This window comes from Fukomys damarensis, unplaced genomic scaffold (assembly GCF_012274545.1).
Source record: "Fukomys damarensis isolate Sample0158 unplaced genomic scaffold, DMR_v1.0_HiC HiC_scaffold_38, whole genome shotgun sequence".
NCBI classification, from domain to species: domain Eukaryota; kingdom Metazoa; phylum Chordata; class Mammalia; order Rodentia; family Bathyergidae; genus Fukomys; species Fukomys damarensis.
Genome location: NW_022900950.1, coordinates 54,725,409 through 54,741,476, shown reverse-complemented (window position 1 = coordinate 54,741,476; position 16,068 = coordinate 54,725,409). Strand labels below are relative to the sequence as shown.

The window sequence follows — 16,068 nt, the reverse complement described above, 5'->3', positions numbered from 1 at the left end:
AAAAAAAGGAAGGGGAGGAAGAAGAGAAGAAAAAAATTGCAGAAGAGAGCCTGAGATTTAGCTCAGTGGCTCTGTGCCTGCCTCACAAGCACAAGGTCCTGAGTTTGATCCCTGGAACCTTCTCCCCACCAAAAAAAAGATTACATTGCAATTAGTTCAGCTTTTGAGGTTTTTTAGAATTGCAATAATTAGCCAAGTATGATGCTATGTGCCAGTAATCCCAGTAATCTGGGAGGCTAAGGCAGGAAGGTCACAAGTTCAAGCCCAGCCTAGGCAATTTGGTGACAGTGTTACTCTGCTTAAAAAAAAAAAAAAAAAAAAAAAAAAAAAAGAATTGCAGAAGACAGGCAATGTTTCAAAGATTATTGTTAAAGTAGTTAGTAAACTTTGAATTTTTATTGATTGATTATCTATTTAATTTATTTTTGAGACAAGGTCTCACTATGTAGTTCAGACTTGTACTTACTATATATAGCCCAGGCTGGCCTTGAACTCAATGGCAATCCTCCTGCATCAGCTTCCCAAGTACTGGGACTACAGGTGTGTCCACCATGCCTGGGTGAATTTTTAGAAACTAAGCTTTAGTAATCTGGAGTCTCTTCTATGTAAAGTATAAAATCACAAACATGTACTAATAAAAAATTTTTAAAACAACCACAAAACCTGTAATTTTCAAACATTAGGAACCCTGGGGAAACATGTTAATATATATATATATATTTTTCCCCCCATTAAGTTTATTAGTACATTTAAAGCAAACAATACAGTTACATTTATCATTGGGATCTTGTACCTTTACATGATATGTTTTGGTTCTTATTTTTTCCCCATACCCCTGCCCTCCCTTCACCTGTTAATATATTTGTTAATTGTTGATTGTCATAATACTTGTAGCCATAGCTTTTAGGTTTTAGGATGTTTTATTGTTTGATCATTATAGTTACAAATGCTTACATTTTAGGAGGGAGTGTCTGCCATGGAAAACCTAAATGAAATGCATTGTATGTGGTTTCAGATGGACTGCATTTCAGCTCATCGGCGACTTGGGAGATACGGAGATGCCTTGAAAAAGTGCCATGATGTAGAAAGGGTAGGTTGTTAGGGTTTTGACTTCATTTTTATCCTATAAGGTGGCAAGAAAAGCAGGTATATTTCTACACGGGATCATCTGCTTCTTGTAACTACGTTGACAGCTTCATTTTGAAAAAAAACGCATATCTATTTGTAATACACCAAACATTCAGAAGTTGTGAGCATATAGTTCTTTTTTGATCCTGGAATAGTTAATGCTTTTTACACGCCTATATATTTTTAATTGAAGAAAGAAGGAAAAAACGTTAATTTATTAAACCACTATTACTATTATTAACATGAAGTCAAAGTTTCTGTTCCCTGGTGGAGCTATTATTTGATTTTCATCACTAGCCTAGGAGAACACACAGCTGATGGCAACCTCTTTCCCCTCATTTAAAATGTCAGGATTTGGTCCACAGTCAGCCTCTCTCCAGTTGTCTTCCCAGGAAGTTTCTTCTTACGTTTATTATTTTGTGTAGCAATGTATGGCCAGTTTGCAGGCAAATATTATTACTTGCTTTTAGAATTGTGTGTGATATGCCTTAGAGAGGAGACTTCCTCTGCGTGAATATTTTTTCCTGTCCTTTGTCATCTCTGAAGTACTCCTTTCACATGGACCACAGAAGGAAAAGAGCTGCAAATTTACCTCTCAGGCAGTCCTCACCTGCCCTCAGTTGTGGGGGCACTTGGCACCACTCTTCCCCTGCTGATGCAGTGTAAAACCACAGGCATCACAGTCAGGTGAGCCCAATGTCTGCAACATGGCAGTTACTTTGGCCTTCTTCCCATATGAAACTTCTGAGATCATCTAGAGAATGCTGTGTCTTAGGGAGTGGTTTTTGAAGGGAGCTGAAAGTAGGATAATACTTTTAGAACCTTCATAGGAATAAACTTTTTCTTTTTTTCCTTCCTGCTCTTTGAAACCTCTATAGCTATATCTTTAGGGAAAATCTTTTTTCATCTTCTCCTTGAGAAATGTAAGGTCTTGACTCTTATGAAAAATGGCTAAGAATTCCTAGTTTACATCAGACTCTTATTTTTTTTTATAAAACTGTAGATTGCTAACTTGTTTTGACACTGCCTGGGTGACCATCACTTTAAAAATATTCTGCTTGTTATTAAGGAAAGATACATTTTTATTACCAAGATGATCTCAGTGAAAGATAAAGTGTTTTCTGAATGAAGCAGTAGCTAGGCATTTATAGGTAGTAATTTTAGGAAGACTGTAAGTAGACACCAAAATTGTTTTTAAAACATATACCTGGTATGACAATTATAGGTGTTTAGATATATTTTATTTGCATTTTTGGTGGCTTTTTTATAGTTAAACAACTTTATTTATTTATTTTCATTGTTCATGATTTATGTAATAATACTTTTATTAAGATCTCACGTTGGCAATTAGCTCCCAAATGTAGATCAGAAGACATAACCCCAGTTTTCAAAAGGATAGTTTTATCATATAATTTAAAATATGTTTAAGAAGAAAAGAAATATTTATTAAAATATGATTTTTTTCTCACTGAGTTTATTGGTACATTTTCGTTATACAGTACAGTTACATTCATCATTGGGATCTTGTACCTTTACATGACAGGTCTTGGTTCTCATTTTTTCCCCTTATTCCTACCCTCTCTTCACCCCCTCCTCCCTTCCCTATTTAAAAATACTTTATTTCCATTTTTTCATTTGTTTCCTTTTCCCCTTATTACCTTTGCCCTATCCTTCCCATTTCCTCTGCACCTTTAGCCCTTTTCTTCCTACTTCACATTGCCAGTTATATCATTAGGATCTTATGCACCATTATAATTTTTCACATATTCAAGCAGCGATTAACATTCACATCTATTATGTCACATCATACAAATGTAAATACAAAAATTACTGCAGTACAGTATATATTCTCAAACTCACAGATCTTCCTGGCTCAGTCTGGTGAATGCTGGGACTACAGGTATGTGCCATCATGCACTGCTCGCAAAAATTTCTATTTAAGTGAAATTTGAATATCTTTATGATTATTAGAGTTGTGAACTTGAATTTAGACTCCATTTCTTCTAAATTAATGCCTCTATATTGCTTTATTCTATTTTTTTGAGAATTAGTAGAGTAAGTAGACCTTCTACTTAGCAAATTTCACTTAGATGATGCTTTCTCTTAAGTCTAAATGACTTTGGCTATGTGGCATGAAATAAAATTCTACGCCAGATAAGCTAGTTCTAGTTCAAGAAATAACTTAATTGGTAGAAAGCATTTTTGAAGAAAAAAGTTATAAGAAATCATTAGTTACAGAGATTAAAATATGGCAGAAATCACCATTTGGACTTGTTATGTAATTATTGCTTTAAATTTTAACTTAACTCAATGTTTGCTACTGGCATTTGAGTATAGGAAGAACTAGAAACAGAAAATAAGAGTCCCCTCTTATAGCTAGTCTTTTTATAAAGAATATTCCATGTTCTGCCACCTACCTCACAAGCACAAGGACCCAAGTTTGATCCCCCCCAAAAAGACTGTTCCATACTAAAAGTAAGATTTTTACTCTTATGATTAACATATATATTACATATGTAGTTATATGTAGAAACACGTGTTTATACAAATGAGATTAATAAATATTTATTGATGGAATGCTTAATGTTTCTTAAATTAATTTCCAAAACTATGATAATCTAAAAATTACGTCGTTGGAAAGATTTAGGAATAATTACAAAATTGAAGGATTTATTCTAGTAAGTATCTGCATGAGTTGCTTTACACTTGCTTTTAAATATGTTAAAAAGGCAGCAAACACCTTTTAAAAAATGAACTTTGTAGTTTACCTTGTAAGTAGAATTGAGAAGCTGGATGTGGTGGCACAGCCCTATAATCCCAGCACTTGGGAGGCTGAGGCAGGAGGATTGCTATGAGTTTGAGTCCAGCCTGGTGTGAATTTGAATTCCAGGGCAGTCCGAACTACATAGTGAGACCCTGTCTCAAAAAAAGAGAATAATCTAAGTAGAACTGAGAATGGGCTAGTGATGTAGCTCAGTGGCACTGTGTCTGCCTTCCAAGCACAATGTCCTGAGTTTGATCCCTGGTACTGGAAAAAAAATTGAGAAACACATTCAAATAAAGGATATTTCTTTTGCCTTCAAGAATTCATTCAAGAATTCTTTCATTAAGGTCAGCTTCAACTGTGATACATGTTGTCATGAGCTCTTAATAATTAGATTTAAAATATTAGAATTCCAGAATGGTCCAGTATGGTACCTTTTCTGTTTTTGTCTTACCCCTTTGAATTTTAAGATTATCTGTGAAGATTATGTAGTCCAACCCAGTCTGATATTTGAAACTTGAGTTTTATTAAAAACAAACATTTTCTTTGAACTATTGTCTGCATACCCGTGTTCAGAATATTTTAAACTCTTTCAAGAATCAAACTTTTCCTTTTTAAATGATTGAGTTCTCATTATTTTACATTTGCAACATTTGAACTATGGCATATAGAAATCTAGGATTTTGATAATCTGATCACTATCAAATTGATGTGTGGTTTGTAGTGACGGATTTTCTATAAAAAATAAAGTTGCTTATTCCGCTAGTTGTTTTTCTGTTTTTTGAGACAGGGCCTCACTAGTAGTTTAGGCTCACCTTGACCTCATTATGTAGCCCAGGTTGGTCCTGAAGTCTCAGCCATCCTCCTGCTTCAGATTCCCAAGTGCTGGGATTATAGGTGTGCACCACCAAGCCTGGCTGATCTGGTTATTATTATTATTATTATTAGTAGTAGTAGTAGTAGTAGTAGTAGTAGTACTGGGGATTGAACTCGGGTCCTTGCACTTGCACGGCAGGCGGCAGAACCACTGAGATAAATCCCCAACTTGGTTATTATTTTTAAGCCAGAGGTTTTTGTTGCTTCTCTGTATGTAAGCATTTAAGAGCCTCTTCCAGGAATTCTGAAATTCTGAGAAGTGATGGGCAGAAAACGGGGATAGGATGGAATTCCTAAAGAAAATTACAGTCCTGTGTGAATGGCTTTTTTAAATTCTTTTTTTGGGGGGGGGCTACTGCGGTTTGAACTTGGACCCTTGTACTTGCAACGCAGGTGGCAGAACCACTGAGCCAAATCCCTGCCCCCCCCAAAAAGTGTGCTAAGTTCTTTGATGATTTGCCTTAATTTGATTCAAGCCTAATTTTGACAGCTTCAACAAACTCTTCCCTCTTCATCTTATTTATATGTGTATATTATATAGAGATACAAATGATATATGAGAGTGGGAGAGAAAAAGAGGGAGGGAAGGAAGGAGGGAATGTGTACACACTAGTGTTTAAAATGAGGGGTGAAGATTTAAGGCCGTGAAGTGTATGTTAATATTTGCTGTCTGTTATGATTTAGATACCTAGCTTTCCTAGTGAGTTGACAGGTGTCCTTATGCCTTTGGTGTTTGCCTCAAAACTGCATGGAAACTGACTTTATCTGTTTGTTTTATGTAGCATATTTTTGTGTTTTACAGTTTTGGAGACTAAAAAAAATTAACTCAGAATAGTACAGAAAGAGAGCTTCATGGTGATGGAATAGTTACTGATTGTGATAGTTTTTATAGAAGTCTACACATGATAAAATCACATAGAACACTATTCACTCATTACATCAGTGTACTCTTAAGCTATAAGCTTTGGAGGAAAGGGGATACTGGACCTCTATATGCTAACTTTTGCAGCTGCCTCTATGTCTGTAATTATTCCAAAGTTTGAAGAAGAAAATTAGCTCAAGATTATTTAGTTGTTTATGTTGTATTCTGCAATGCACTATTTCTTCCAAAGCAAAATTATTAGTCTGTAGTTTCTTACCTACTTTTTCTGATTTAATTTAGCCGTATTTTTCTCCCTACTATTATTTCAGAGTGATTAACCATCCAGGTTTTCCCATGGCTGAACAGTATCAAGACATAGTGTTTTCAATTGAAAAATTGGGAGAACTTCTTCTCACCTGGGATAAATTGGTTACCTTGTTTAAGGAAGAAACTAACTGTAGAGAGGCTATGCACTGTTACTGATAAAGAGGCAGTTTAAATATTTGTGGTTCCAAGCCAGGCGTGGTGGTGCATGCCTGTAATCCCAGAACTCGGGAGGCTGAGGTAGAAGGATTGCTGCAAGTTCGAGACCAGCCTGGGCTGCATAGTGAGCTCCAGGTCAGTCTCAACTACATAGTAAGACCCTGTCTCAAAAAAAAAAAAAAAAAATTGTGATTCCGTATGGCTCCCTTTTTACACATTTCTCATCTTGAAAAGTCCCATAATCTCTTAGATGTTTTCACCTTATTAAGTGTTCCATGATTTTTAGAACTGCCATCTTTCCTTAGTCAATTATATTGAAATTTTAGATATAACTTGATATGTATTAAGGAGAATCCTTTGATTTTTGAAGTTGAATGCAAAGAACTTGAATTTAAGGAAAACCATTAACAACTTTATGAATAGTAATCCTTTGATTTTTAAAAAATAAAACTTAAATATTACTTATGAATTTGTCTTATTGGTGGGAAAAATGTAGTTTTCAAATATAATATTAAAGCAAGCTTTTGTTTGTTTGTTTGTTTTTTGCGACAGGGTCTCACTATATATTGAAACTGACCTGGAACTCACTAGGTAGCCCAGGCTGGTCTCAAACTCACAGCAATCCTCCTGCCTCAGTCTCCCCAGTGCTGGGATTGCAGGTGTGAGCCACCACGCCCAGCTAAGCATGCTTTTTTAGTAATAAGTATAAACTGATGTGAAGTGTTCATTTTTCTTGCCCTCCACACTGTACTTCTGTTATTCTCATCTTAGAATTCTCAGGTACTTAATGTAATTCTTTGTAAAGCATGTTTCCAATTACCAAATTGACTAAGATTAGCAAGTGACTGTGGACAATTACAAATATGTCCTGTGCAGCCAATTACTATACCCTCTAGGACAGAGGCAGCATGACGTAGTAGAAAGGCTTTATCTATGTTGGAACAGTGAATCATTCATTTTTCTCTTTGACTTTGGAGAAGCTAAAGCAGGAGAAAAGAATCAAAGATAGAAATGCATATAGGGGATACAAATGATACTATAAAACTGTTTGGTGGGGCTATGAGTTAGTTTTCCATGGAAGGGATTAGTTCTTAACTTTTGGGGGCCAAGGGCCTCTGGAAATTAGATAAATGCTTTTGAGTTCTTGGAGAAGTTATCCTTGTTTACACAGACTTCATATGAAGAACTTCTGAGCTGAGTATTGTGATGCACACCTGTCTGTGATCACAACACTCTGGGAGGCTGAGGCAGAAGGATAACACTTTTGAGCCCAGCCTGGGCAACTTAATACATAGCAGGACCTTATTTAGCTCAGTGTAAAAGGCCCTGGGCTCAATCCCCAGTACTACTAACTGCCAAAAAACAAAAGCCTGTCTGACTTTTTGGACAGGCAGGAACTTTAAAAACAACAAAAAAATTTTTTTTTGTAAAATGGAATAAATATAGATCAGTACAGTTTTTTCGAGTTAGAGGAAACTGTATGTTCTTTTTGTATAATAGTTTACAGTTGAAACTGAACTTTCAAATGTATTCTTATTTGACCCTTTAATAACCCTGATGAATGGGCTAGCTTAGTTTAAACAATTAAGGCTGTAGGAAATTAAAACACTTACTCAAGTTCACATGCCTGATAAGTAGCTCGTCTCCTGACTTGGCAGATACTGTGCTCATTCAGTGTCTGCTTACGAGGCCCTCGGCTTGCCAAAAGGGGATTGATTATAGATGCTAAGTCTTTCCCTGTTAGGGGCTCAGGTTTGACTAGATCGTTCAGATTGGTAGGTGTTTAATGTTAATCTACATATAGTCCTCAGAGTTCTCTTTACTCTGTCTTGTTGGTTTTTAGTGACTACAGAGGAGAAGTATTTTATTAAGACTAAAATGTAGATATGTACTGCTTTCTAGGTTTGAAAATAACCTGGTCATTTGGCTTAGTAGCATGGAAGTTGAATATCACAGAAACATTCATAGGGAGTGGACTGTAGAAAGAGACAATTGAAGTTGAATGCAAATAACTTGGTGTCCTTTATAATATTAAAATAAGAGAAAACAACTAAGTGAAATTGTAGGTGCTTACATTGATTTTTGGACTTTTTAGAATTTTTCTCCAAAAAGTAGATGTTATTGACAAAAATCTAAGGGATAATTCTATGGTTTTGTTTTTAAGCATTTTTTGAGATAACCAATGATCAATTTGACTTCCATACATACTGTGTGAGGATGATCCTTCGTGCCTATATTGACCTTTTGAGATTAGAAGATACTTTCAGAAGACATGCCTTTTATTTCAGATCAGCAATTGAAATATATTTAAAATTATATGATAATCCTTTAACCAATGAAAGAAAACAAGAAATAAATTCAGGTAACTGAAGAGGAACATGTTTAAAAAAACTGTAAAGAACATCAGATTTCAGAATATCATTAACATAAGCAGTACAGAGAAAAATATATTCTCAAATGTTTATGAAGGTAGAAATGCTGCTACCCTGATTTGATCATTACATGCTGTATACATATAGTAAATTACTTCACTGTAGCCTATGTGCTTGTGTAATTAAAATTCATTTAAAAATATATTGTCAAATGAAGACAATATTAAAATAACTTATGTGTCAAAAAAGTCAGTAGGATGATATTCTGTAGCTGATGTTCTCAGTCACCCTAAAGGGCTGACTTGTGCTCTTTCTTATTTAATAAAATGAGTTCAGGAAAAATAGAAATGTCTATGGGCTGGGTCATTGTTGTTGTTTCCCCCCGCTTTAAATTTTTTTCCCTCATTGAGTTTATTGGTACATTTTAGGGATACAACACAGTCACATTCATCATTGGGATCTTGTACCTTTACATGACAGGTCTTGGTTCTCATTTTTTCCCCTTGTCCCTGCCCTCCCTTCACCCCCTCCACCCCTCCCCATCTACAAACACTTTATATCCATTTTCTCATATTTTTTTCTTTTCCCTTATTACCTTTCCCCTACCCTTCCCACTTTCCCTACACCTTTAAATTTTAACTAGAAGTAGCTTTCAGCTCCTTGGGGAAAAACACATATTCCTAAAACTTCTGGTATGTACTTACTGAAAATAATACCAGTGAGAATATTTGTATAGCTTTTTATTAACTAGAGTGTTAATATCTAGGAATATTTGAGAAATGATAACTTGGAGACAAATTTCTGAGCTTTCATCTCTAATAGTTATATGTTTATTGATCACAAGTGTGCTTATATGCATTATCTCTTACCTCTGAAATATTCTGGTAGAGTCCATCGTATTTACCCCTCTGTACACAGCTTGCAACTTGAGACTGAGATGGATAATGTAATTTGCCTGAAGTTGTTTATTGGGTAGGCGACAGAACTGGACTGATATTGGTTGGCTCTTTTTTTGGTGGGGAGGGGGTACTGGGGACCAAACTCTGGTCTCTGCGCTTGCAAGGCAGGCAGCAACACCACTGAGCTAAACCCCGGCCCTAAAATTGGTTAGTTTTAATGCAGCCAGCACTTACTGGTTGCCTTTTGTGTACCAGGTTTTATGCTAGTCATAGGAATATACTTTCTAAAAATTTTGTTATAGTTACCCCCACAAAAAAGCTATATTAATAGTATGTATAAGGATGTAAGAAAAATTGCAAACATTTTGACTCAGAACTTTTGTTCATTTGAATATTTGTAGAAAACTTGTCAGCCAGAGAGTTGAAGAAAATTCTTAGCAAGCAAAGAAGAGCTCAGAAAAAGGCCAAATTAGAAGAAGAGAGAAAGCATGGAGAAAGGGAACACCAACAAAAAATCAAAAGAAAAAATGAGAAGGTGAAGAAGAATCCAGTGGTCTTAAGAAAACTTATACATGAAAAATTAGAAAAGGTGAGATGAGTTTACCATTATTCTTTACTAACATTTATGCTGTTTGGTTCTGCTCTGACTATAAACACAATTTATTTAAACCTATAAGTCAGAAGCCATTTGCAGTATTTTAAGGTCATTATATGATAGGCATTGTTGACTCTGAGTGACAATATATGGATTTTTAATAATATCAATTATACATAGGATTGTGTTGTGGCAGAGTAATGGCCCTTTAATTAAAAGATGTCTGTTCTAGCCGGATGTGGTGGTGACGTCTGTAATCCCAGCACTCAGGAGGCTGAGGCAGGAGGATCGCTGTGAGTTCGAGACCAGCCTGGGCTACATAGTGAGCTGCAGGGCAGTCTCAACTACATAGTGAGACCCTGTCTCAAAAAAAAAAAAAAATGTCGGTTCTAATCCCCAAAACCTATGAACACTGTTCTTACACAGCAAAGGGGAATTAAGGTAGCAGATGAAATGGAAGGTTGTAATTAGCTGATCTCAAAATAGGAATCAGCTTGGTTTATCCATGTGACCCAGTGTGATCAGGTTGGACCTTGCAAGTTGAAGAAGTGAGGGTAATGTTATTTTTTTTTTTATTGAGTTTATTGGTACATTTTAGGTATACAGTACAGTTACATTCATTATTGGGATCTTGTACCTTTACACGACAGGTCTTCGTTCTCATTTTTTCCCCTTGTCCCTGCCCTCCCTTCACCCCCTCCTCCCCTCCCCATTTACAAACACTTTATTTCAATTTTTTCATTTTCTCCTATTTTTTTCTTCCCCTTATTACCTTTGGAGGGTGATGTTATTTGAGGGCTTAAACTGTTTTTGCTGGCTTTCAAGATGGAAGGAGATAATCTATAAGCCAGGAAATGGAGGCAGCCTTTAAAAGAAGAAAAAGACAAGGAAATCTTTTCCCCTTGTCCCTGCCCTCCCTTCACCCCCTCCTCCCCTCCCCATTTACAAACACTTTATTTCAATTTTTTCATTTTCTCCTATTTTTTTCTTTCCCTTATTACCTTTGGAGGGTGATGTTATTTGAGGGCTTAAACTGTTTTTGCTGGCTTTCAAGATGGAAGGAGATAATCTATAAGCCAGGAAATGGAGGCAGCCTTTAAAAGAAGAAAAAGACAAGGAAATGGCTTTTCCCCTAGATCTTCCAAAGCAGAATGAAGTCCTGCTGACACCTTGATTTTAAGCCCACTGAGATTGTCTCATATGAGACTTTCAAGATAAGCTTGTATTGTTTTAAGCCACTAAAGTTTCAGTAATCTGTTGTAACAGCAATACCATTATTTATGAAATATGGAATTGAAGTGTCAATATATATTTTGGAACCAAATTTGGGGAAATAGTTAGCTTTCTGATTTATTTACTGTAAATCAGGTATAATCATTTAAAATGTTACTTTTGGGGCCTGGGAGGTAGCTCAGTGGCACTGTGCGTGCGTTGCAAGCACAAGGTCCTGAGTTTGAGGCCAGGTACTGAAAATAAGTAAGAGAGGGAGGGAAGGTTACTTTTTCCCCAATTATGAGACACTATTATATGTCTTTTTATTTTAGCTGTCTATAGTGTATAAGGAACCATCAGTACTTTCTGCATCATTTCCTAAAGTCTGGAATAATTTTAAGTAGTTTTAAATTTTTATAAAGTCATCTTGATTTTATAGTTATAAAAATATAGCTATTTTTAAATTGAAAATTGTGCTTTTAGGTAATTTTAATGTTGATTGGTTACATAAAAAAACAAAACTGCTTTAAATACATGTTAATATAAAATTTTAGGGGAGATTTGACTTGAATAACTTTTTTTAAATATGAAAAATTTTCTCTTCACTTCAAAATAGGTAGAAGATCCATTAGAAGAAGCCATCAAGCTCCTTATACCTCTTAAGAACCTTGTTGCTTATAACACTGACACACATCTGTTAGCATTTGAAATATATTTTAGAAAAGGTAATTTTTTTTTTTTAAGCTTCTTGAGTTCTTATTTGTGTTGTTTTGAGAGTGGTGCTAAGGGGGTCAAATCTAGGGCTTCATGTATGCAAGGTTCCACCTAAACTCACTCAGCCTTGAGTTCAGTTTTAAATCCTTAATCACATTGGTGACCATATTCAGTTTAATCTTTGTCAGATCTATGTTTGTTTCTTAAAGTTTATTTCAGCCTTCACTAAGGCTCATAATGTCCTTTTTCTTTGTTACATTGCACATAATATATAACCAAATCCATTTTGAAAATCATAAAATTGTTTACCTGTAACAATTCTGCATGATTTTCAAGCTTTTCTTTGGAAAACAAAGACTGTCTTTGATTACAAAAGTCAGCTTTGAATTTTGTTTATGAGTATTTATAACATGGTAATATTTGTTACTGAATTTAAGTGAGGCTAAAAAAAAAGCAAAAATAGCATAAATAGCCTTTTTTTGAGACAGGGTCTCACTATGTTGTTCAGACTGCTGTGGAACTCACTGTGTAGCACAGGCTGGTCTTGAACTTACAGTGATCCTCCTGCCTCAGCCTCCCAAGTGCTGGGATTACAGGCATGTGCCACCATGCCTGGCTACTGTCATCTTTTTGACACAGGAAAGTTTCTGTTAATGCTGCAGTCTGTCAAATGAGCTTTTGCCATCAACAGTAATAATCCATGGTTACATGAATGTTTAATTAGATTTTCTAAATCTGGTAAGTATTAAAAGGTAATGTTGGGCCAGGGATTTAGCTCAATGTTTCCACCACCTGCCTTGCAAGTACAAGGTCCCAAGTTCTATCCCCAGTACCAAACAAAAAAAGGTAAAGTTTATGGAGAAGCAGACATGAAAGGTAAATTTGAGCTCTTTTCCATTTAGCTGAGCATTAAAGAGACAACCATGTAAAGTAAATAAAAAAAAAAAAAAAAAAAAAAAAAGTGGTGCTCACTGTATTTAAATGCAGATAATCTAAATTAAACGTATTGGTTAACTGATAGAAATTGGTGAATTTTTATTCCAGAGGCTTGACAATTATTTGTACTGTATAAAATATATCAAGCTTAACACTAAGTACAGATGTTTTTTAGTTGATTTTTCTTCCAAAGGACAGATAAAAGCTAAAAGTCCAAATGTTTTTGTTTTTGTAATATCTGAACGTAGTAGCCTTCCAGACGTTGTGAGCAGTGTTCTGTCTGTCTCAAGAAATGCAGAAAATATTTTTTAACAAGGATTTGGAAAGCTTTAATGAGGATTTTCTCAAATGTAACATTACCTCTCTTCAGCATCTACTTTCAGGGTTGTATTTAGCTGCCCTGATTATAGTGTTTATAGAAAAAAAATAGAATGTTATGAAAAACAAATATTTGGAAAGATATTCAGCCTGGCTGTTTACCAGAGGAAAAAGAAATGAACACAACACCATTTGTTTCTTTCAAATAGCACAGTTTGGGTTTCTTTGTTTGTTTGTTTTTTGTCAAAAAGGAAAATAAACTGGGCATGGCAGCACACACCTGTAATCCCAGCACTTAGGAGGCTGAGGCAGGTGGATCACCATGAGTTCGAGGCCAGCGTGGGCTACATAGTGAGTTTAAGACTTGCCTGAACTACAAAATGAGATCCTGCCTCAAAAATAAAAAAATAAAAAATAAAAAATAAAAGGGAAGGGCCGGGGAATTAGCTCAGTGGTTCTACCGCCTGCTGCTTGGCAAGCACAAGATCCCAATTTTGATCTCTGGTACTAATTTTGATCTCTGGTAACAAAAAAAAAAAAAAAAAGAAAAGAAAAGAAAAATAAAGTGTGGTAAGGATGTGACAGTCAAGCACTTTCACTTTGCTTCTCTGAGTATAAATTGGCCCTGTCACTTAGAAAAATAATTTGCCATCCTTGTCAAGAATTTGAAATTACCTGTGTCTTTTGATTTAGTAGTCACATTTAAAAAAATTTTTAAAGAATTAATCTAAAGCAAAGAAAGAGCTTAGTATGAGGAAAAGAAGAATGAGAACAGATGTAATGTATATACAATAATAGATAATAGGTTGATAGGATGACTACCATATAGTCATTTAAAGTGATGTTTATTTAAGCAATTTGTAATAATAGTAGTAAATACCTTCATGATACATACTGAATAATTGCACATAAAGTATAATTTCTGCTGTGTAAAAGTATTCTTGCAAAAAGGCTGAAAAGAAAGTACATACCAGGCTGTAGTGTTGCTTTTAAGAGCTGTGGTTATGAGTAATTTATTTTTTCTTGAATTTTTATTGCTTTTGTGTATTTTCTATCTCCCCCCCATTAAGTTTATTGGTACATTTAAAGCAAACCATACAGTTACATTTATCACTGGGATCATTTCTTTTATATGTCTTGGTTCTTCTTTTTTCCCCATACCCTTGCCCCACATTCACCCCCTTCATAGGGGTGACATAACCCCTGTGTATTTTCTATCTTGAAGATTTATTTATATCCTAAATTCTTATGGGAAGTATTTTAGAGAGTTTATACAAATTAATAAAAACCACGTGTACCTGGTAAACACAAGGTTCTCAGTTCAATCCCTGGTACTACAAATTTATAAAAAGGCAATAGGGCATAAATTAAACTCAGAAAAAATTATAAATGAAGTTGGGGGCAAAATGAAAAAGCATAAGTAACTATCTTAAGCCATGTGTTTAAATATTTTAACCTAAGCTTTCTTAAGATTATTTTCTCATGACTAATATCTATAGAAAAAGTATTACTTGTGAAAATTTACATTTCTTGGTAGAAACAGAAAATTTCTCTTCAAGAACAGGATAATAGAGAAGTTTTTTTAAAAAATGAATGTAGGAAATGCTTTCTTAAACATATGAGAGCTGGGGATTTAGCTCAGTGGTTCCTCCGCCTGCCTCGCAAGCATAAGGTCCCAAATTGGATCCCCAGTACCATAAATAAATAAATAAACAAACAAACGCATGAAATTCAAGCAAAGGAAAATTTCAGCACATAAAAACTAAAATCAAAACACCAGTTGGAAGAACTATTCACAGAAATGTAATTTAGCAAAACCTGATATGCAAAGGGCTAATAAGAATCTAATAGAAAAACAAATATGGAATACAAAACATAATTTATAGGAGGAATGTAAACTTTTAAAAGACTATTTTCTTTGTGAGAATGCAGACTTTTTCTCTTGTTCCTAACCACACTCCTGTGTATCAATGATTTGTTAGTTTAGGGTATTGTCTTGTTTTGATTGAAATATTGATTGATACCATAGGCTAGTCTTTATTGGTATTTCTCTCTCTATATATATATATTTTTTGTTTTGGTTTGGTTTGGTTTTGGTTTTTTGAGACAGGGTCTCACTATGTAGTTGAGACTGACCTGGAACTCACTGCGTAGCCCAGGCTGGTCTTGAACTCACAGTGATCCTCCTGCCTCAGCCTCCCGAGTGCTGGGATTACAGGTGTGAGACACCATGCCTGGCTTCTATTTATATTTCTAAGGAGAAAAAGTTAAAAGTACTGTTACGTAAATGTTTAATAGCCATTTGTGAAGGAAGACTGCTCTGATTTGTAGTGTTTTGTCGTGATGACAGTAGTTACATTGTAGCCATAACCTATCAACGAGTTGTGTCACTATGTAGGAAGTGAGAAAGGGTATATTATGTACTTGTACCAGTTCCCCATAGTGAATGTAATCATTATGTACTGCATTAATAAAAATTTTTTAATAAATGGAGGGTAAAAAAAAGAACATAAGACACCACTGAGCCCATCTGCTGGGAGATCTAACCTTTGTGCCGGAGATTTAGCTCAGTGATTCCACCACCTGCTTTCAAAGCATAGGGTCCTGAGTTCTATCCCTGATACCAAACAAATTGAAAAGATGTCACAGTTGGCTTCTGAGAGCTGGTGGGAACCAGCTCCAGCCCACCATTGATTAAATACTTGAAACCATATTTTAAGTCATTGGTCAATATTAATCTTATAAAGTATAAGCCATAGGAGTTTACTTATCTTAAAATGTCTTAGAATTTCAGGCGCTACAATGATGTATTTTCTGGACAAGTCAAGACAAGAGAAAGCAGTTGCTATAGCTACTAGATAGGATGAAACTATCAAAGATAAAAATGTAAAGGTAAGACTTTTCAACAG

General features: G+C 35.1%; 1 protein-coding gene across 1 annotated transcript in view; it reads left to right on the top strand.

Moving 5' to 3' along the window:
• Positions 1 to 16,068, top strand: part of Naa16 (N-alpha-acetyltransferase 16, NatA auxiliary subunit) — a 67,643-nt gene that overhangs the window by 49,572 nt on the left and 2,003 nt on the right. Inside the window, 8 exon segments of the mRNA XM_033759948.1 lie at positions 962 to 1,097; positions 8,278 to 8,475; positions 9,786 to 9,973; positions 11,808 to 11,916; positions 12,545 to 12,643; positions 13,077 to 13,120; positions 13,122 to 13,225; positions 15,946 to 16,045. Of these exon segments, the coding sequence (XP_033615839.1) occupies positions 962 to 1,097; positions 8,278 to 8,475; positions 9,786 to 9,973; positions 11,808 to 11,916; positions 12,545 to 12,643; positions 13,077 to 13,120; positions 13,122 to 13,225; positions 15,946 to 16,045 (978 nt within the window).